Raw genomic sequence first — 21,826 nt, forward strand, 5'->3', positions numbered from 1 at the left:
TAACAGTACCTATGTCACCTCTCAAATGTTTTGCTGCTTAGAAATTTCTTCCACCAGATACCCTAAATCATCTCTCTCAAGTTCAGTGTTCCACAAATCTCTGGGGCAGGGGCAAAATGCCACCAGTCTCTTTGCTAAAACATAACAAGAGTCACCTTTGCTCCAGTTCCTAAAAAGTTCCTCATCTCCATCTGAGACCACCATAGCCCACATTTTCCCATCTTCTTCTGAGCCCTCCAAACTGTTCTAACCTCTGCCTGTTAGCCAGTTCCAAAGTCACCTCCACATTTTCAGGTATCTTTTCAGCAGTGCTGTACTCTCTACTGGTACCAATTTACTGTATTAGTCTGTTTTCACACTGCTGATCAAGACACACCTGAGACTGGGCAATTTACAAAAGAAAGACGTTTCATGGACTTACAGTTACATATAGCTGAGGAGGCCTCACAGTCATGCTGGGAGGCACTGAGGAGCAAGTCACATCTTACATGGATGACAGCAGGCAAAGAGAAAGCTTGTTCGGGAAAACTCCCCCTTATAAAACCATCAGATCTCATGAGACTTATTCACTACCATGAGAACAGCACAGCAAAGACCTGCCCCCATGATTCAGTTACCTCCTACCAGGCCCCTCCCATAGCACATGGGAATTCAAGATAAGACTTGGGTGGGAACACAGCCAAACCGTATCACCCAGGTTTCTGTGTGAGGCAGTTTGCTAAATAATGAGGCCACTAACCCAGAAGCGAACAAGGGGAAAGCACTTTAAAAGTAATATTAAGTTGAAAAACTCCCTTGGCTGTCACCCACCCTGAGATCAAGACTTAACTGTGCAAAGTTAAGAATTCATCAAGTACTTAATTAACAACTGTTTTGCATCTTTAGGATGACAAAGCTGCCAACTGATTGGTAGGCACTTTCACAGACTGATACTAATGTTTTGGTTTTTTAACCCCAAACTCCTTATTTTTGTTTATAAAGCAGAAAATTTTTAATTACTGGTAATTAAATCTTAGAAAGTTAAATATGGAAAGTATTAGTATGAAGTATCCACAGCAGCTATGGAAAGAGAAATTAGAACAACAGAAACTTATTTATTACAATGAAGAGTTACATAAAGTTTTATTTCCTTTATTTTCCTTAGCATTTTATGCCACAGTATAAAGGCTCTGTTATGCATAATTATTTTATCTTTATTAATTCTTAGTTTTATCTATATCCTTTTATAAATTCACTGCCATTTCCTCCATTTATTTTTTACAAAGCTCTTCTTTCCTAAAAAAGCTGTGGCTTTGCTTTTACTTAAGAAATTATTCTGAGGGAACTCTGGCTTTCTCTGACATGCCCTTGTACCCTGCCTCCCCAGTTGATCTCTTCCATCCTTCTATTCCTTGATAGTCTCTTTCTAGGAATACTCAAGAAAAAGAAGAGAGACACTAGAAACATGTGCTTCAGAAGCAGCAAAGCAGTATCTCCAAATTTTCCTGGTAATCTACAGGTCTTTGCTATTGAGAAGGAGATGAAAGATGCAGATTTGGGATGGGGGATCTTTTTAAAGTTTGTATCAATAGATAAGAACTAAGATTACTTTTCCTCACTGATTCTAAATTTCCCTTAATTACTTCTTAGAGGTGCAGCTATAATATTTTTCAGATCACAGAACCCAAGTTAGATCTAAAAACCTTAACAGGACTTGAATATTGAACTATGTCTGCTGGCAGGCTCTGTGGAAATGGCCATCAGGAGCCCTGTGCTTCCTGGATTACTTATTTCTGTTTTACAGTGCACAGCAGACCTATTAAGTTTTTATCAGAGTGGGAAGATACGTGCAATTCAGAAATACATGCATTTGTCAGGAAGATCACTGTTAAAAACTTTAGACAAAATAAATTTAACAGCATTGAGCTGGGTGTGAAAACCCACCCATATACTCCCAGCAACAGAAGCAGGAGGATCACTTGAGGCCAAGAATTTGAGACCAGCCTGGGCAGCATAGTGAGAACCTCTCTCTAGAAAAATTAAAAAGTTAGCTGGGTGTGGTGGCATATGCCTGTAGTCGTAGCTACATGAGAGGCTGAGGCAGGAGGATCGCTTGAGCCCAGGAGTTTGAGCCTGCAGTGAGCTATGATTATGCAAGTTTAACAGAGTTCATTTAAGCAAAGAATGATCCATGGATCAGGTAGCACTCGGAAACAGAAGAGGTTCAGAGAGCTCCAGCACAGCAGTGTGGACCGTGAGCTTTTATTGGCTGATACAGAAGTACAACAAAATACATTTGGTTGGTCACAATAGAAAGACCCTAGTTAGAAGTTAGTTTGTTGATTTCTGCTTGGCAAAGTTTCTAGTTAGAAGTTAGTTGGCAGTTTCTGATTGGTAAAGTCTCTAGTTTCATTTTATTATGTAGGGCTTCATTTTGCTTACGAGAGAACTCAAGGTGCTAGCACTGCACTAGTCAAGTGGCATCCCAGTTAAAATCTTATCACCACTGAATCTAAGAGTTAATCTACCATTTTAGCAAAATGACTAACTCGGATAATTTCTTCAATTTTTGGACCCATTTATTTGATAAGGAATTTATGCAGGTTCCTTTTTCTTTGATAACTAATAAAGCCCTTTTCTCTTTCTTAGCCTAAAGTCCTAATGATACAATTCAGGTCTGGTAAATAGCCTACCACCTAGCCTCTTGAAATGATAGGTAAAGCATTAATCTGAAATATAATTTTGATACATATTTCCTTCCTTTTGAAAAAACTTTTATTGAGGTAAAATTCACATAACATTCAAATTCATTATTTTAACAATTTAAAGTATATATTCAATGATTCTTAGTATATTTGCAGTATTTTGGAACCATCACCATTATCCAATTTCAGAATTTTTTCTCATCACCCCAAAAAAGAAACACAGTCCCTTTCAGTTTCCCCATACCTCTGTAGCCTTTTGTGCCTGGCTTCTTTTACTTAGCAGAACATTTTCTAGGTTTATCCCTGTTGTAGCATGTATCAGTACTACATTTTTATGGCTGAATATATTCCATTTCATGGCTGTGCCACATTTTGTTTATCCATTCATCAGTTGATGAACACTTATGTTGTTTCTATTACACATAATAAATTGTTTTATTATCACACATGAGTTTTCATATGAACATATATCTTCAGTTCTATTTGGAATATACATAGGAATAAAATTCTGGGTCATGTGTAACTCAATGTTTAACATTTGAGGAATTGCCAAGCTTTTCCATAACGGCTACATTATTTTACATTGCCACCAGCAATACATAGGGTTTCAAGTTATCTGTATCCTCCCAATACTTGTTATTTTTTATTTTATTATTTATTATATCAGTCTAATGAGCATGAAGTGGTTTTTATTGTGGCATTGATATGCATTTCCCTAATGACTAACAGTGTTTAACATCTTTTCATGTGTGTATTGATCATTTAAAGATATATCTTTAAATTATATATCGTATAAAGATATATCTTCTTTAGAGAAATGTCTATTTATGTTGCAGGGGAGGAAAAATTCTTTTTTCCTACTACCCTTCTAGACTCTGTGACTGGGGCTGTGTACATTGGACTGACCAAAGACAAAAAGAATAAAACAAACAGAGGTTATTAGCACATGCATCATGCTTACACATGGGAGCACTCAGAATGAGTATCTCAGAGGTTTGATTAGAACATGGGCTTATTTATGTAGCATCTTAGCAAAGGAACAATACATTTTCAGAGAAGTCGCAAGACAAAGGAAAAGGACTTTGAGTCTCTAATGTGGCAAATATATGAGAAACTAATGGCTGTTAAAGGCTAGTTAGTAAAGTTTGTTATGCATTTTGTTCTGATGCCTTCTCCCAACTGGTTAGGGTCTAAAGTTGCCTCTGGTGATGAACTTTTATCCCTGATAGAGAAGGGAAGAGAAGTATCTCTATAAATTTATGTTCCAAATAGTAAGAAGGAAGAGAGCTTTTCTTGTATCTGCTTCTTTTCAGTTGCCTTCAGCTCAAAAAAATTATTATGCCAAAGTGTCATATTTTGGGGTAGCATATTCTACTACCCTACAACATCCTTAGCCCATTTTATAATTGGGTTGTCTTTTTATTGTGGAGTTGAAAGAGATCTTTAAATATTTGGGATACTAGATGCTTATCAGATGAATGATTTGCCAATATTTTTATTCTGCGTGTTCATTTTCTAGTGTCCTTTGATGCACACAAGTTCTTAATTATATTTAATAGATAAACTCCAATTTATTTTTTTCTTTTATTACTTGTGTTTTTGGTGTCATATTTTAAAAAACTATTGCCTTATCATAGGTCTTGAATTTTTTTACCTATATTTCTTTCCAGGAGTTTTATAGTTTTACCTCTTATATTAAATCTTTGACCTATTTTAAGATTTCTTTTTTCATGTAATATGGGTCCAAATTCATTGTTTTGCATGTGGAAGTTCAGTTGTCTCAGAATTGTTTGTTAAAAAGACTATTCTGACTGGGTGCAACAGCTCATGCCTGTAATCCCAGCATTTTGGAAGGCTAAAGTATGTGGATTACTTGAGCTCAGGAGTCTGAGACTAGCCTGGGGAACATAATGAGACCTCATCTCTACAAAAAATAAAATAATATTAGCAGGGTGCAGTGGCATGCACCTGTGGTTCCACCTACTCAAGAGACTGAGATAAAAAGAATTGCTTGACCCAGGGAAGTGGAGAATCACTTGAGCCAGGGAACTAGAGGCTGCAGTGAGCTGTGATCATGCCACTGGACTCCAGCCTTAGTGACAGAGCAAGATCCTATCTTAAAAAAAAAAAAAAAAAGGAAAAGAAAAGAAGGAGACTATTCTTTCTTCATTAATTGGTTTTGATAACCTTGTCAAAAATTAATTGATCATCTGACATATTGGGCTGGATAATTTAAGAGAGAGAAAATAATAACCATAGATGTATGGGTTTATTTTCAGACTCTTTATTTGCTTGTGTCAATCTATATGTCTGTCCTTATGCCAGTACCACACTGTTTTGATTAATGTAGCTTTGTATTAAGTTTTGAAATTAGGAAGTGTGAGTCCCCCAAATTTGTTCTTTTTCAAGACTGTTTTGGCTATCCTGGTTCTCTTGCATTTTTATATAAATTTTAGGTTCAGATCGTTCATTTCTCCAAAAAAAGTGGTTGAAATTTTAGTAGGGATTTCATTGAATCTGTATAGAAATTTGCAGATTATTGCTGTCTTAATATTAAGTCTTCCAATCCATGAACAAAGGAAGTCTTTCCATTTATTTAGTTTGTTAATTTTTTTCAACAGTGTTCTATAGTTGTAGTGTTCAAGTCTCATATTCTCCTGTTAAATTTATTTTTTAATATTTTATTGTTAATATAAGTGGAACTGTTTTCATAATTACATTTTTTGATTGTTCATTGCTAGTTGCAGCGGAACTCTGCACTGAGTTTTGTATATTGGTCTTGTATCCTGCAACTTTGAAGAACATGTTTATATAAGCCTTGACAGTTTTGTTGTATATGGATTCTTTAGGGATTTCTACATATAAGAAAGATCATGTCATCTATGAATAGAGGTAGTTTCAGTCTTTCTTCCCATCTAGATGCCATTTCTTGATTTTTCCTCCTAACTGCCCTTACTTAGAACTTTCAGTACCTCCTTGTCTTGTTCTTAGGGAGGAAGCCTTCAGTCATTTTTTTCAGTCACTAAGTATGATGCTAGTTGTGGGCTTTTTGTAGATACCCTTTATTGGGTTGAGGTATTTCCCTGCTATTTCAAGTTTGTTGAGTATTTTTTGCCATGAAAAGCTGTTGGACTTTGTCAAATACTTTTTCTTCATCTATTGAGATGATCATTGTTGGATTTTCTCTAATTCATTCTTGAGATCTCTCTTAAGAAAGGGACTGCAAACTCTCACCCTTTCCTGACAGGCTTCCAAAGCAGGTGGCTGTTTACAATGTGCCTTTCATGCAATACTTCTTTATTGTGGTGGGCAGCTTCATGTCTAGGGTGATTCTTTCACAGGAAGCTTGTTATACTGGCAAATGCCCTTGTGGCTCTTCTCTAACCTGTGTTGTTTATTTCTACCAAGATAGCCACTATCTAAGAGTTAGGTGTCAGTCATCTGAGATACAGATGAGGCATACAACAAAACACATGAAATTATAGAAGAAGTTTTATTACTTACAGATCCAGGGAGAAGAGGGCAACATGTCAATGGGAAGTGGGGAGCCATCCAGGACACATGTGCTCAACCAGTGGGTAGAAGCAAAAGAGAGCAAAAGTGAGGGATCTGTGGACCAAGGCCTTTATTGGGGTCCAGGATATCACCCATGCAGGTTTCCCACAAGAATTTAATTGATAGGTTTACAGCAAGCAGGCACAAGTTCCATGGAGTGACACTGTGACTGAGAGGTGGTTGTTGTGGCATATCTGCACAGCTAGGTCTGCAGAGTGTAGGGGACAGTGGGGTAAGTCAAGTAGATTGTATCTAGCCATTCCATAGGGAAAGTGATGGTATAAAGCAGATATTTGGCTGACTACCTTAAGGAACTGGGAGGAGACAGAGAACTAGAAACTGTGTCAAGAGTGACTAAGCCCTGCTTCTGACATGAGAAAGTTAAAGATGTATCCAAAATAGATGTTGAGGTAACATAAATTAAAAGAATTAAATATAATCATGCATTTTTTTCTTGTATTCTATTAATATGGTTTATTGCATTGGTTGATTTTCATATATTAAGCCAACCTTGCATTCCTGGGTAAAACCCACTTGGTCATGGTGTATAATCTTTTTAATATGCTGCTGGATCCAGTATGCTAGTATTTTGTTGAGAATTTTTTTATCAACATTCATAAGGGATATTGCTCTATAGTTTCCTTTTGTTTGTGATATCACTGTCTGGCTTTGGTGTCAGGATAATACTGGCATCAAAGAACGATTAGAAAGTGTTACCCTTTCTTTTTTGTTTTGAAGAGCTTGAGAAGAATTGATATTAATTCTTTATACATTTGGTAGAATTCACCAATGAAGCTATCTAGTTATGCGTTTTTCTTTGATGGAAGTTCTTAGTTGTTACTGATTTTTTTTTAGAAACAAGGTCTCACACTGTCACACAGGCTGAAGTGCAGTGATGCTATCACAACTCACTGCATTCTCAAACTCTAGGCTGAAGTTATCCTCCCACCTCAGCCTCCTGAGTAGCTAGGACTACAGGCACACACCACCAAAATTTAGGCCCAGCTAACTTTTAAAAAATATTTTGTTGAGATGAAGTTCTCACTATGTTGCCCATACTGCTGTGTTGCTGGTTCTGAACTCCTGGCCTCAAGTAATTCTCCCACCTCATCCCCCTTAAATGCTGGGATTATAGGCATAAGCCACCACATTCACCTAAAAACCTTGCTTAATATAAATTATAGCTACATAGAAAGATTAGAACAATCCTCAAATGTCGAACCCAATACCTATTAGAGAATATAATGACAAGAAAAGATAAGCTTAGGGAAGTCTGACTCATTTCCAGTGAAGATGGGTCTAAAAAGATAGAGAGGAAGCCCAGTGTTGTGAGCAAACTACAAGCCAGCAAGTCCAAATGATGCTTTAACAGAGAACATCAAGTCAGTAATCTTGTTTATATCATTGGTGTCATGCTAGATCCATTTTCCTTTGTAAATTTGAAACTGAAATTTGAGATTTTCTTTACATATCCGCTCATACATATTTGACATACATTCATCTTAAAATTATATTCTGTCATTTTAAAACCAAATTATGCTGGACTGAGTACAGTGGCTCATGCCTATAATCCCAGCATTTTGGCAGGCCAAGGAAGGAGGATTGCTTGAGGCCAGGAGCTTGAGACCAGCCTAGGCAACACAGCATGACCCACCTGTACAAAATTTTTTTTTTTCAATTAGCCATAGTGGCATGTGCCTGTGCTCCTAGCTATTCATGAGGCTGAGGTGGGAGAATTGCTTGAGCCCAGGAGTTCGAGGCAGCAGTGAGCTGTTATGCCAGCATACTCCAGCCTGGACAATGGAGTGAGATCCCATCTTTAGAATAAATAAATAAAAACCAAATTATATTGTTCTGTTTGTTTATTGTTTTGTATGTATTTGTTTTGTGTATTTTTGTGGTGTGTGTGTGTGTGTGTCTGTATGTCTGTGTGTTTGTCTGTCTGTCTGTTTGTGTAGCAAGGAGCTGTACCTCCAACCAGTTCAGTTCCTCCTGTTGCCGGGGCCCCATCGGTTGGACAACCTGGAGCAGGATTTGGAATGGTGAGTGATGACTTGTGCTAAAAATTGTAATTGATGTTTCTAAATTTTTTTCCAAATCCCAAATTAGCAAGTATTCCTACAGAATATAATTCTTCCCAAAATACAGTAAGTAAAACTTTAAAAGTTGTCATCTGTTTTAAACCTTAAGTAGTCTACATATGAAGTGATAAAATCAGTTATAAAAAACTTAAGTTCTACCATCAAATTAATTTCCATAGTACATTGTTACATCATTTTTGCTGTAATATTTACAAAACATAGCATTAGCCCAATCATAAAAACCAACCTTTAATCATTATACTAGGACTTTTTACTCACCAATTTTACCAGCCAATTTGAGGACCATCTTCATAAAGAAACAAATTTTTGTCTCTCCAAGAACTATGCTTAGAGAAGATGAATTATGGTTAGAGAAGAACATAATTCTCCAAGAATAATGCTTAGAGAACAACAAAGCTTGGTTGGGATGAGGAGACCATGTGGCCAACCAGGCCACCTCACTGACTCTCTACCTCGCAGTACAGCCTCACATTATCCCTAGTCAAAATTACAAATTATACTTTCTTGTAGTCCTGGATTCCTGAAATATTATCAGAAGTGCATAAAAGCATAAAAGGGTAGTGCCCTAGTGGGTTCCACTCAGGCTCTGAACCACTCTCCGCTCTTTCTCCTCAGCCTCCTGCTGGAACAGGCATGCCCATGATGCCTCAGCAGCCGGTTATGTTTGCACAGCCCATGATGAGGCCACCCTTTGGAGCTGCCGCTGTACCTGGCACGCAGGTCAGTTTCTTCAGTGTCCACAAAACACTGGCATTAACTAATAAGTATAACATGTTTGTGTAGCAAACTGTTTAAAAAGATTTTTACCTAATGTAATCCTCATACCTGTTGCTTCAGAAGTAAAGGGAGCATAGAAGACAGATCTGCAAGTTTGAGATTTAGGGGATAAAAATGATAGAAATAATTCACTGTCTTAAGATCCATCCATTGTCTTCCGACTTAACTCAGATTGGTTCCTGAGGACATCCATACATTCAGGGCATCCAAGTGTCCCAGAGAAGTGGATGCTTCTGGTCTATAGTTTTGTTATGTGTTTCCAGCGTTAGCCAGAAAGGTTGGTGGCACAGTCCTCTAGACTGCCATGTCCACCCAAGACTCATGACACTAACTGCAGTAAGTTTGCCAAACTGCAAAGTCTATGAGAATAGTCACTGTAAGAATCTCCTCACTCCAGACACAAGCTGCAAGTTTTTGAGTCCTCAGGGCCACCCCCACTTCAGACTAGCTGGCTACAAATTTGAGGTTTTTCCATGGCCACCCTCAGGTTAGGCAGTTTTCCACAGCCACCCTCAGATTAGACTGACTCACAGAACTCAGGAAAGTACTAAACTTGTAAGAGTTTTATTGTAGTAAAAGGATACAAATTTGATCCAGTTATAGGAAGAGATGCAGAAACATCATCTGGGAAAGTTGTAGACATGAAGCTTCTTTGTCTTCAGAGGTGGGTTCTCCTCCGTGCATCATCGTGTGACAGTGCACATGCAGTATCGCAAGCTCACCTGAGCTTCAGCGTCCAGCATTTATTGATGGCTCATTATGTAGGATTAGTTGGTTGAATTGTTACCCATTTTGTTGAACTCAATTTCCAACTCCTTTTCCTCCCTGAATATCAGGCTGGTTTCATGTGGCCCAAAGACTCAGCCCTGAATCACATGGTTGGGCTTTCTGGCATGACCAGCCTCCACTCTGAGTCAGCTTGTTAGCATAAACTGTCAGGTATTGTTCCTGGAGCCCATCATGAGTAACAAAGACACACCTATCATTTGGGAAATTAGGAGGATATAGAGGTTACCTTCTGGGCAAGGAAAAAAACCTCAGTTTAGGTAAAGCTAAATTCCTTACTATACACTGTGCTCCTTCCCCTTCAAAAATGCCAAAATATATTACACTTTGCTGAACCATTTTGCTGCTAGTAGTGCTAGTCTTACTGATGAATCATGCTTTCCTGATTCCTCTTTTAAATTGTCTGGCTAAGATGATGTTACATGTAGAACCAAAGAAATTTTCATCATGAGAAATTGACCTGGATGGAGTCAGGTCACCAAATTACTACTTTAGTAGCAGCATGCTTTCCAAACGAAATCAAATAGCTCAAATATATTTTAATGATATGAGTAAATGTTTTCAGTCCTGTAATATTTTTAACTTATCAAATCGGTGTTTATACTGTCTTATCCATGGAATACCCTCTATGAACTTTCTGAATATACTTTAATCGCTTCTGCTTTCTTGATCCATCTCTAATTCCGTCGACCTCTTGCTTTCAACTTCTTCACTGTAACCCCTTGAAAGCAATAGGGACCAAGAAATACAATGGTAGATGTTGAAAGAGAGAAATTTAGAATGTGAGAATCCTTAGCCTTCATGGCCATTACTGGCCATAACTGGCTTCAGGAGAAATTTTCTAGTCTACCTGAAGACTAATGAACCCTGTGTAGAGTTGTTTTTGGGGACAGTGAGGAAGGTTTTGGGTATAATGGTTGAGGTTAAATATAACCTAGATATATTTACTTTCTAAGGGATCTCATTTATCATAAATGTTTCCTTGATACTTGAATAGATCCATGACTATCATCTTTTTGACAAAAAAAGAGAAATATTTCTGTTATTATGAACTTGGAACAATTCTTTTAACCTTATTATGTTTGATATAATGAAAGCTTCAGAAATAAATCAATATAACTTTATTACTTAAGGAAGTTGTTTTTCTTGTGTAATAGCAATGTTAGCAACGATTTAGTTACTTGACTTGAAGAATGAAAAATAGATAATACAATGGAAACACATTGTTTTAATCAGTAATTGTATTCATAATAAGCCAGGTAATGATACACCATATTTATACAATTTTTAGATCATATTTCTTGTATCAGAGAAGAGGCATAATTATACTAGATAATAAAATAAATGTGAGTTTGTAGCTTCAGAAAACAAAGATTTTTATTACAGATGCCTGGACTATCCTAATACTCTTTCATTGGCTGGTATCATGATATTGTCATCTCACCTCATTATCAATTATGGATCAGTCTTTGAGTTGATCTGAGGAACTTCAAGCCTACATTTTTTTAAATGATATTTCTATGAAGCATAGGTCAGGTTTTTTGTTGTTTTTTATTTGTTTGTTTGTTTGAGACAGGGTCTCACTCTGTCACCCAGGCTGAAGTGCAATAATGCAGTCATAGCTCACTGCAGCCTTGAACTCCTAGGCTCAAGGGATCCTTTCACCTCAGCCTCTCGAGTAGCTGGGACCACAGGTACAAGCCACCACACCCAGCTTTTTTTTTTTTTTTTTTTTTTTGTAGAGACAAGGCCTCACCTTGTTGCCCAGGCTGGTATCAAACTCCTGATTTCAAGTGCTTCTCCTACCTCGGCCTCCCAGAGTGCTGGGATTTTACAGATATGAGCCATCACACTCAACCCATATCCCAGTTTTAAGCATGGAAATTTGACAGATAGATAATATAATCAGTCAGTAGTTTCTGGACATAGGACCAAATCTCAAGATCCACACTTCTGGAACTCTGTTCACTGAACTGATAAAAATATACATCACTGCCCCACAATTCCAGTATGTTACTACAAGCATAGATTAATTAGACTCAAAACCTGGACGTCAACTATTACTCTATAGACTACATGAGATTTTTCAAGGCCTTGTATCCTGTAAAAGTCAGCACCCAGAAGTTATATCTGTGACACAATGAAAAAATAATTTAGATTCTGGTTAAACAGAAACAAAGCAAGTTTTGCTGCAAGTCCAATTCAATTCTTTCCTATAGTATTTAATAATTAGTTCTAGCCTTCTCTGAGAGCTGAATAGATTGCTTTAGAATTTAGCAGTATTCACTACTAGGAAACTAATTGGTCATGTGAAACAAATAGTGCCCTCAAACTTGACTGGTTTTCCCTTAAAATGATATATATGAAATTCTAGTATATTTAGCTAATAAATTAAGTAATTTCTTAAATAGTTTTCTGTAAACTGTTCACTATTTTTCCTTCAAACTCACTCTGACTATAAGAAAAGCCATTTAAATTGCAGTTTAGAGGTAGTATTAACTCAAAGTAAAAATGCTTTTGTATAGAGAAAATGGTTGTTTGTTTTACTGTTTGTTCATAATATCTTTATGTTATTAGTTTTTCACATCTTCCCTAAGTCATATCCATATTGTTCTACTGGAGTCCCCAAATTTTACTTTCGCTAAAGCTGGTTTCAGAGAAGTTCAAGAAAGACAAATATCAGTGGAAGTGTATTTTACCAGTCCAGAATTAAACACAACACCGTAACTATGTGGAATCAGTAGATTTTATAAGCCTTTAACCATCTAATCTTCTGCATGTTTGTTTTCTTTGATATGTGTTCTGCCTAATGCTCTCTCTCTCTCTCTGTCTCTCTCTCTCTGTCTCCGCCCCCCCCTCGCCCCCGCTTTTTGGGGCTGACTTTTTCCCATTAGCTTTCTCCAAGCCCTACACCTGCCACTCAGAGTCCCAAGAAACCTCCAGCAAAGGACCCATTAGCGGATCTTAACATCAAGGATTTCTTGTAAACAATTTAAGGTATCTAATAATTGAGGTTTTCCTGTGGGCTTGTAATATTGAGCTATACAATGCTTAGCTATTTAAGAGGTATTGGTTATTTCTGTGTTTTGAATAGCTGTGTGTAATAGTAATTATTTGAGTGTTTATACTTTTAAATTTTGATATTGTTATCTTTATGAATTTTTTAAATCTTAATTTATAAAACTAGGAGGGAAAGTAACCTCCAAATTTTCCTTATCCTGGAAAGCACAATGATTAGCTTTAATAAAGCAAAAAGGTGCCCAAGCTACTTGGTAAATTAGAAAATTACCACTTGTGGAATTTGTAGAAAGGTAACATTTATAATATTGCATTTAGAAATCATCTAAGAATATATTTCACTATATAATTTTTCTTTTTATTTTGTTTATCCTTCTTTTACCTCATAAAGCTCAGATTATTACCCTTTACCTTTATGCATTCAAGCAGAGTTTTAAATTTCTAATGTTCTAGTTTTAAATTTCACAAATTTCACAATTTATGAAATGACTCATGATGAAGTTATGGAAGGAAACTGATGAAGGAAAAATGTTTACTGTTGACCCCAGCACCTAACACAGTGGGTAGGTTCTCAACAAATCCTTACTGTATGGATGAGTATAATTTACATGGTACTTTTCACATCTACTTCTCAGTAGGAGATCAGTCCTGTGACATAAACAAGCCAGATTTTTTTTCTCCATTTCACAGCTAAAAGAACTGATTCTTGGGCATTAAGGAATTTGCCAAGGGTCCCTCAGGAAGAACTATAAGAGGGTCAATGTTTTTGGACTCTTGTCCAGTGTTTTTTTCAGTATGCACCTACTGTGGTACATAAATTTCTTTAAAACATTCCCTAATACCTACTAAGATTTTTGTGGATTCTTGCTTTGTTGTTTTTTTTTTTTTCGTATGTAAGATTAATGATGTATTATTTTAAGGTATTAACATCTCAGTCAAGTAAACTCTCCTTCTGCCAACTTTTCTATTCCACTTTGGATTGGCTAATGTAGATAAAAGTGAGACAACGGACACTTAATAAGTTTCAGGAGTGACCAAGGAAGTTGCATAGAGCAGCCTGTATTCACCTCTTATTTAGTAAATATTATTCTAATCCTATGCCAGGAATTTTGGTAAGTACAGGAAACAGATATGCCTGAAAGAGAGAGAGAGAGAGACAGAGACAAAGATTAAGAGGGACAGAGACAGACAAAGACAGAGACACAGAGAGAATGACTGTTTTTGAAGAGATATCTATGCAGCTAAGCCTTAAGACCCCAGAAATGTTTTTAGCAGAAATGAATGATGCATGAATTAGCCAGAGAGATGAGTGAGAAGTGGCTGAGAAAACGCATTGAGTCACCAGAGATCTCCCCCTTCTATTCTGTCACTGGTTCTGCTGTTTAGTAAGTGACTCATTGAACACCATAACTGAATACATGAAAAAATAATGTAAGGCATTACTATGCCCCCTTTTTCTTTGGCTGCCCTTTTTTAAAGGTTAGCTGCTCTTAGATACTGAATGCTATACCGAATGTCCTGCTACTAAGATTTCTAATAAGTATCTAGATTTCAAATATTTGTTAATATAATTATTATCTAAAATGAAACTATACATCAAAAGGTTTTTTTAAATTTCTGGTTAAAATTTTTAAAATTTTAAACTTGTTTTAAAGAGCTATGAAAAGTATGTAAATATAACTTTGTTCATGCACAGACATTTTTATGTAAAAGTTGTTTGCAGTAACTATGAAGTAAAATTGCAAGGGAGGTAAAATGTTTGAGGACTATGCAATACTCTTGTTTTCTAATTCTAATTCTTGTTTTCTTTACAGCTGCAATTTTTGTGACTGAATAGGAAAAAGAATGAGTTTGGAGACTTCAAATAAGATTGATGCTCAGCGTTTCAAAGGGAGCCACCAGTACCAAACCCAATGCTTACTCATAACTTCTCTTCCAAAATGTGTAGCACAGCTGTGAAAGTGAACATTAGGAATGTGTACTACCTTAGCTGTTAGCCCTACTCTCAAAATTGTAGTGTATTTGGATTATTTGTGTATTGTACGACGTAAACAATGAATGGATGTTACTGATGCCTTTAGTGCTTTTCTGGACTTTGCCTGAGGACAGATGATGCAGCTGTTGTGTGGTGAGCTATTTGGAAAGATGTGTCTGTGTTTTTGAAGGTTTCAATGTACATATAACTTTTGGACAAACCCTAAACTCTTCCCATAAATTATCTTTTCTTCTGTATCTCTGTTACAAACGTATGTGATAATATCAGATAATAAGGAAAACACTCATAAATATACAAAACTTTTTTCAGTGTGGAGTACATTTTTCCAAACACAGGAACTTCAACTGTTGTGAGAAATGTTTATTTTTGTGGCACTGTATATGTTAAGAAATTTTATTTTAAAAAATATAAAGGTTAACGTCCATAATAAATACTTCTCTTTGAAGCTACCTTATCAAGAATGAAAAGTCGTATGAGAAGAATCCCCTATTTATCACTGCTATATTAAAATATATATATTTTAATTATATTTGACAGGTTTTGCATCTAAATTGACCTATTTATTCATTCTTGATTAAATGCACTGAAAAGTAAAGGGTCTGTTTGTATCATGTTCATGAAAATGCTAACTGTTAGAGAGGTGCTATTCAAGTGATTCTGAAGGCACCCCAAGGTATATCTGTAATTCAAAGATTACTGCAAATATTTTTACTTTACTGTGGGTTTTTAGTACATCTGTTAATTTAGTATTTCTTTGTGTGTTTTGTAGACTAGTGTTCTTCCATCCTTCAATTGAGCTCAAAGTAGGTTTTGTTGTACCATTGTGATTAGGATTTAAACTAATTCAGAGAATTGTATCTTTTACTGTACATACTGTATTCTTTAAGTTTTAATTTGTTGTCATACTGTCTGTGCTGATGGCTTGGCTTAAGATTTTGATGCATAAATGAGGTCACTGTTGATCAGTGTTGCTAGTGGCTTGGCAGCTCTTCATAAAAGCATATTGGGTTGGAAAGGTGTTTGCCTATTTTTCAAATTATTTAATAGATGTATGGTACCATTTAAAAGTGGTTGTATCTGAATTTACTGTGGGGATAACATACACTGTAATGGGGAAAAATTACCTAAAACCAATTTCAAAATGGCTTTCTTTGTATTTCAGTTTAAAAATCCAGTGCATGTACGCCCTCTGAGATGCAATAAACACCTTGAACAAAGAAAATGCAAACATAACCTTTCTCTCTTTAATTATATTTTAGGAAAAAGGTCTGTTTCAAATGACACACACGGCAGACAAAATATTGAAGATTTTAAAATGCTGTTCATGCCAATAGAGTTTTGATTATTTTACAAAAAATTTAAAAAACAAGGAAAAAGAACAATTTTAACAAGCTTTTATCAAACTTGAGTCTCCGTAGCTGCTGCCAACTGAGTTGAAATTTTATATTTCAAAATATGTATGTATTTTTAGGGTGAACTTTATTTTAAAATGTGCAATTAAAGCCTTATAATCATTTTTATGAGAATTAGCCATGGAAGTATAATATGATATTAGGTAGGTTATAGTTTACTGACACACTGGCACGCATGTATAGTTTTACACAATACCTAGATTAGCCTGTTAATCAAATTGGGTAACATGCCTACAACTAGATTCTTATGTCTCAAAAAGTAGTCCAATCTCAAATAGAAGTATTTCTCTAGTGAGACATATTCTTATTGCTATTTTAAAACTTTCTTTTCCTTAGTTACCTAAGAGTTGTATCTTGAGAACTAACGTTCAGCAGCTAGTATCTGAGTATGTAATATGAGTTTTATAGATTACATTTTAATCATATATTATTTTGTGGGCTTATTGCAATAAAATGTGTTTAAGATTGTAAATAATTTGAAGTTTAATAATACATTTTAATAAGCTTTTTTTCTTCATTGAATGACCGTTGTGGTATAAATTCTTAATAAGTGAAGCTGCAAGAGCATTATTTTCAATTCAGACTACGTGTGCACACACACCATTCTGTTCATGACCATACCGGCTGTGCACTCCAAGCACTTTGCTGGCTCACACAGGACCCCTGTGCCTGAAATTACCTTGCCAACCCTACCATTTATGGGATACGGTGTGATATTATATGTGTATAATGTGGAATGATTAAATCAGGCTAATTAACATTCACCACCTCACATACTTTTTGTGGTGAGAACATTTGAAATTTACTCTCCTGTGCTAAATATGTGAGGTAATTCATATGTTAATTAGCTCAGTTTAGCTGTTCCACAATGTATACATATTTCAAAACATGCTGTACCTGATATATACAATTTTTGTCAATTTAAAAAATTAAAAACAAACACAGCAACTTAGAATTTTGCAGTACATTGTCATTAACTATAGTTATTATGCAGTGCAATAGACCTCAAAAACTTTTTTCCCTCTAACTGAAACTTTGTACCCTTTGACCAACATCTCCCTGTCCTCACCTCCCACCCCACCCAGCCCCAGCAGTCACCATTCTACTCTTTGCTTCTATGAGTTTGACTTTTTTAGATTTCACATATAGATGATGCGGTATTTTTCTTTCTGTGCCTGGTATTTCAGTTAACATACTGTCTTCCAGGTTCAACCATGTTGTCTCAAATGACAGAATCTCCTTCTTTTTAAGGCTGAATAATATTCCATTTTGTATGTATACACCACATTTTCTGTGTCTATTTATCTACGACGGACAGTGACTTTGATTCCATATCGTGACTATTGTGAATAGTGCTCCAGTGAACATAGAAGAGATGGTATCTCTTCAACACACTGATTTCAACTCCTTTGCATATAGATCCAGAAGCAAGATAGATTATTTGGTAGTTCTACTTAATTAGAATTTTGATAGCTTTGTCAGCTTATTACAGTAGAACTTACACTAATTGACACCCCTTCTTGAAGATTTGAATCATTTCATATATGTTATGATGATTGCAAAGGTGGTCTCAGTATTAAATTGTCTCCCTCATCCTCTTTTATGTTATTTATTGCACTTTTTAAAAAAAGAATAGACTAGAGACTTTTTGGAAGGAGTCCTGAGATTCAGAAGAAGAGGAAAGGCATGGACATGTACAAAGAAATGAGAACTCGATGCACAGAAAGATAAACTTGTGCAAAGGCTTCTTTCTGACCTTTAAATGGATACCTTTAACAATAGATGCCCACATTTTTGTTGACGGAAAAAGACATGATCTTGAAGCAGTGATTACATGTGGTTTGTGTAGAAGCACTTGTTGGAAATCAAAATGAGTGTCTATATTAGTTGAAGAGTCACATTGACCTATATTTTTGAAGCAAAATGTTTTGTTTGTTCTATTTAAAGTATTTTGTTTTTTGTTAATCCTCTTGGGTCTTAAGGAAATTTGTTTCTTACAGCCTGGCCGATAGCAGATTTCATTTCTGGATACTTCATTCAGATCTCCTCTGTGAATGAGACATATGAGGGAGTAATGTTTTGTGATTTAGTGATACAGTAGTTAACCTTAGCTAAACTCTCAAGTTAATTCTGTGAATTAATTTCCACTCATTGCATACACATGCAATTTTGAAACATAAAAGCTTTCTATAATTGATTCACAGAGTAGAGTTGTCAAACTCTTTGGTCTCAGGACCCCTTTACACTCTTAAAATTTATTGAAGCACCCCCAAAATCTTTTATGTATGTGGGTTATGTCTGTCAATATTTACTGTGTTAGAAATTCAAACTGAAATTATTTTACATTTGTTTAGTTCATGTATTATATTGGTGCAAAAGTAATAGCTATTTTTGCCATTAAAAGTAATGCAGAAAAAGTGGCCGAGCATGGTGGCTCATGCCTGTAATCAATCCCAGCACTTTGGGAGACTGAGGCAGGCGAGCAGGTCACTTGAGGTCAGGAATTTGAGACCAGCCTGGACAACATGGCAAAACCCAAACTCTGCTAAAAATACAAAAATTATCCTGGCATAGTGGTGAACACCTGTAATGCCAGCTACTCAGGAGCCTGAGGCAGGAGAAGAAGGAGAAGAAGAGGAGGAGGAGGAGGAGGGAGGAGAGAGGAGAAGAAGGAAGGGAGGGGAAAGTGTAGTTGCCATTTGAGTTCAGAACAAAATATTATTATATGACTTGTGACTTACTGGTTATGTTGTTAATTAATGGGTTAGTTCACTATAGAACCATGTTTTTTATTTAACTTTCTTTTTTTTTTTTTTAGAAAGAAAAAAAGGAAGAAGAGGAAGAAGAAGGAAGAGAAAGAGAGAGAGAGAATGGGAGTATTGCTTTCTTGCCCAGGCTAGAATGCAGTTTGGTAATGGGTATTGAAAACCTCTTTTATACCAATAATTATACTTGAGGTAGACAGGAAGGAATAAGGGAAGAAAATAACAAACAAGCAGCCAACCAATATTTCATTTAAACCTATGAAATGCTATGCGATTACTGAGGAGTGATTTACTTCCAATTATGTAGTCACTTTTGGAATAGGTGTGAGGTGGTAATGTATGTTTTGTGTATTTGAAGTGGAGAGTTCTATAAATGTTTATTAAGTTTACTTGTTCCAGGTCTGAGTTCAAGTCCTGAATGTCCTTGTTAATTTTCTGTCTCTTTGATCTATAAAATCGTTAGCTCTTCTTGTTACATTGATCCTTTTGCCATTATGTAATGTCCTTCTTTGCCTATTTTGCTCTTTGTTGCTTTAAAGTCTACTTTATCAGAGGTGAAAATTGCATCTCCTGCTTTTTGTTTATTTGTTTATTTTTACTCTCTGATTGGTTGATAAATCTTCCTCCTTCTCTTTGTTTTGAGTCTCTGTGTATTGTTGCATGTGAGATGGGTCTGGATGCAGCATACCGATGGGTTTTGGCTTTTTATCCAATTAGAATATATATAAGTTTAATACTGGCATTTGATGCTAGCTGGCTGTTTTGCCCATTAGTTAGTGTAAATTTTTCATTGAGTTAATGCACTTTTCTTTTTGATATATTTTTGGAAAGGCTGATACTGGTTGTTCCTTTATATGTATAGTGCTTCTTTCAGAAGCTCTTGTAAAGCAGGCCTGGTGGTGGTGAAGTCTCTAAGTACTTGTTTGTTTGCAAAAGATTTAATTTTTCCTTCGATTATAAAGCTTAGTTTGGCTGGATATGAAATTCTGGGTTGAAAGTTCTTTTCTTTAAGGATGTTAAATATTGGTCCCCACTCTTTTCTGGCTTGTAGGGTTTCTGCTGAGAGATCTGCTGTAAGTCTGATAGGTTTCCCTTTATGGGTAACCTGACCTTTCTCTCTGGCTGCCCTTAGTATTTTCTCCTTCATTTCAACCCTAATAAATCTGGCAATTATGTGCCTTGGGGTTGGTCTTCTTGAAGAATATCTTTGTGGTGTTCTCTGTATTACCTGGAGTTGAATATTACCCTGCCTTGCCAGGTTGGGAAAGTTTTCCCGAATGATATCCTGAAGAGTATTTTCCAACTTGGATTCATTCTCTTCGTCACATTCAGGTACACCTATCAAACGTAAATTAGGTCTTTTCACATAGTCCCATATTTCCTGGAGACTTTGCTCATTCCTTTTCATCCTTTTTTCTCCAATCTTGTCTTCTCGTTTCATTTCACTGAGCTGGTTCTCGACTTCTGATATCCTTTCTTCTGCTTGATCAATTCGACTGTTTAAACTTGTGCATACTTTGCAAAGTTCTTCTGTTGTGTTTTTCAACTCCATCAATTCACTTATGTTCCTCTCTAAATTGTCCATTCTCGTTAGCATTTCATCAAACCTTCTTTCAAGGTTCTTAGTTTCTTTGCATTGGGTTAGAACAAGTTCTTTTAATTCACAGAAGTTTCTTATCACCCACGTTTTGAAACCTGCTTCTGTTATTGGAACACACTCATAATCCATTAATCCTTGTTCCGTTACTGATGAGGAATTGCAATCCCCTGTAGAGGGAGAGGTATTCTGATTTTGAGTATTCTCTGCCTTTTTACGCTGGTTTCTTCCCTTCATTATATATTTATCCATCTGTCGTCTTTGTAATTACCAACTTTCTAACTAGGTCTCTGAGCAGACGTCCAACTTGTTGATTCCCAGCACCGAAATCTGAGCAATCCACTACGCTGGCCAAAACAGCGGTGTTAAGATTGATGGTGCTTTCCTGCCCGGGAATCTCCAGACTCTGCACCAAGAACTGGCGCACTAAGCCGCCAGCAAAACCGCCGCGCCGGCCACAAGAGTCACCCTGGCGACCCATGGGGCTCCTCCGCTGGGAATCTCCTGGTCCGTGAGCAACAAATATTCGTCTGAAAGTGTGGCGTCCTCTCGTTCTCTGCTCTTTCACTGGGAACTACGAGCCTTAGCTGCTAGTGATCAGCCATCTTGGATCTCTATTTAACTTTCTTGTCATTACTTTTATTGTTAAGGGTATTGTCAATGTTATTGATAAATATCCTACATCTTTTAACATATATGTCTAAGAAGGAACTCATTATCTTTTCCCCAAGCCTGATCTTTCTATCTCGGTTAGTGGTCTCACCATCTACCCAGTCTCCCAAACGAGAAGTTCAGGGGACAGAACACTCTCAACTCTTCTCTCCTGTATTCAAAGGCCACGAAGTATAGTAAACATTCAGCTCTGTGAATATCTCACGAGGTATCCTCTCCTGCTTTCTCCCTGCCTTTTCCTTACCACAGCTTCTCCAGCAGCCTCTGCATTGGACTCTTTGCTTCTAGTCTAATCCCCATTCAGACCACCCCAGTGCAGCCTAAATGGTGCTTCCAGGTTTCCTTCTCAAAATTCCCGTTTGATCACATTTACCTGACTTAAAACCTGCATCAATTCCTAGTAATCTAAAAGTTAAAGACCAAGCATTCTAGCATACCATTGAAGTCCTTCCATAAGCTGCT

General features: G+C 36.4%; 1 protein-coding gene across 8 annotated transcripts in view; it reads left to right on the forward strand.

The window, feature by feature from the left end:
• Positions 1–16,151, forward strand: part of SNAP91 (synaptosome associated protein 91) — a 162,227-nt gene extending 146,076 nt beyond the window's left edge. For 7 of the 8 annotated variants that reach the window (XM_064360873.1, XM_064360871.1, XM_064360875.1 and 4 more), the window contains 4 exons: positions 8,198–8,281; positions 8,957–9,061; positions 12,799–12,901; positions 14,737–16,151. In XM_064360873.1, coding sequence (XP_064216943.1) covers positions 8,198–8,281; positions 8,957–9,061; positions 12,799–12,891 — 282 coding nt within the window. In that variant the 3' untranslated portion in view covers positions 12,892–12,901; positions 14,737–16,151. The remainder of the gene's footprint in view (positions 1–8,197; positions 8,282–8,956; positions 9,062–12,798; positions 12,902–14,736) is intronic. The other variant, XM_064360878.1, reaches the window with a different exon arrangement.
• Positions 16,152–21,826: the final 5,675 nt, after the last annotated feature.

The sequence above is a fragment of the Aotus nancymaae genome, unplaced genomic scaffold (assembly GCF_030222135.1).
Source record: "Aotus nancymaae isolate 86718 unplaced genomic scaffold, 86718_ANA_hifiasm-v0.15.2.pri h1tg000040l, whole genome shotgun sequence".
Lineage (NCBI taxonomy): Eukaryota > Metazoa > Chordata > Mammalia > Primates > Aotidae > Aotus > Aotus nancymaae.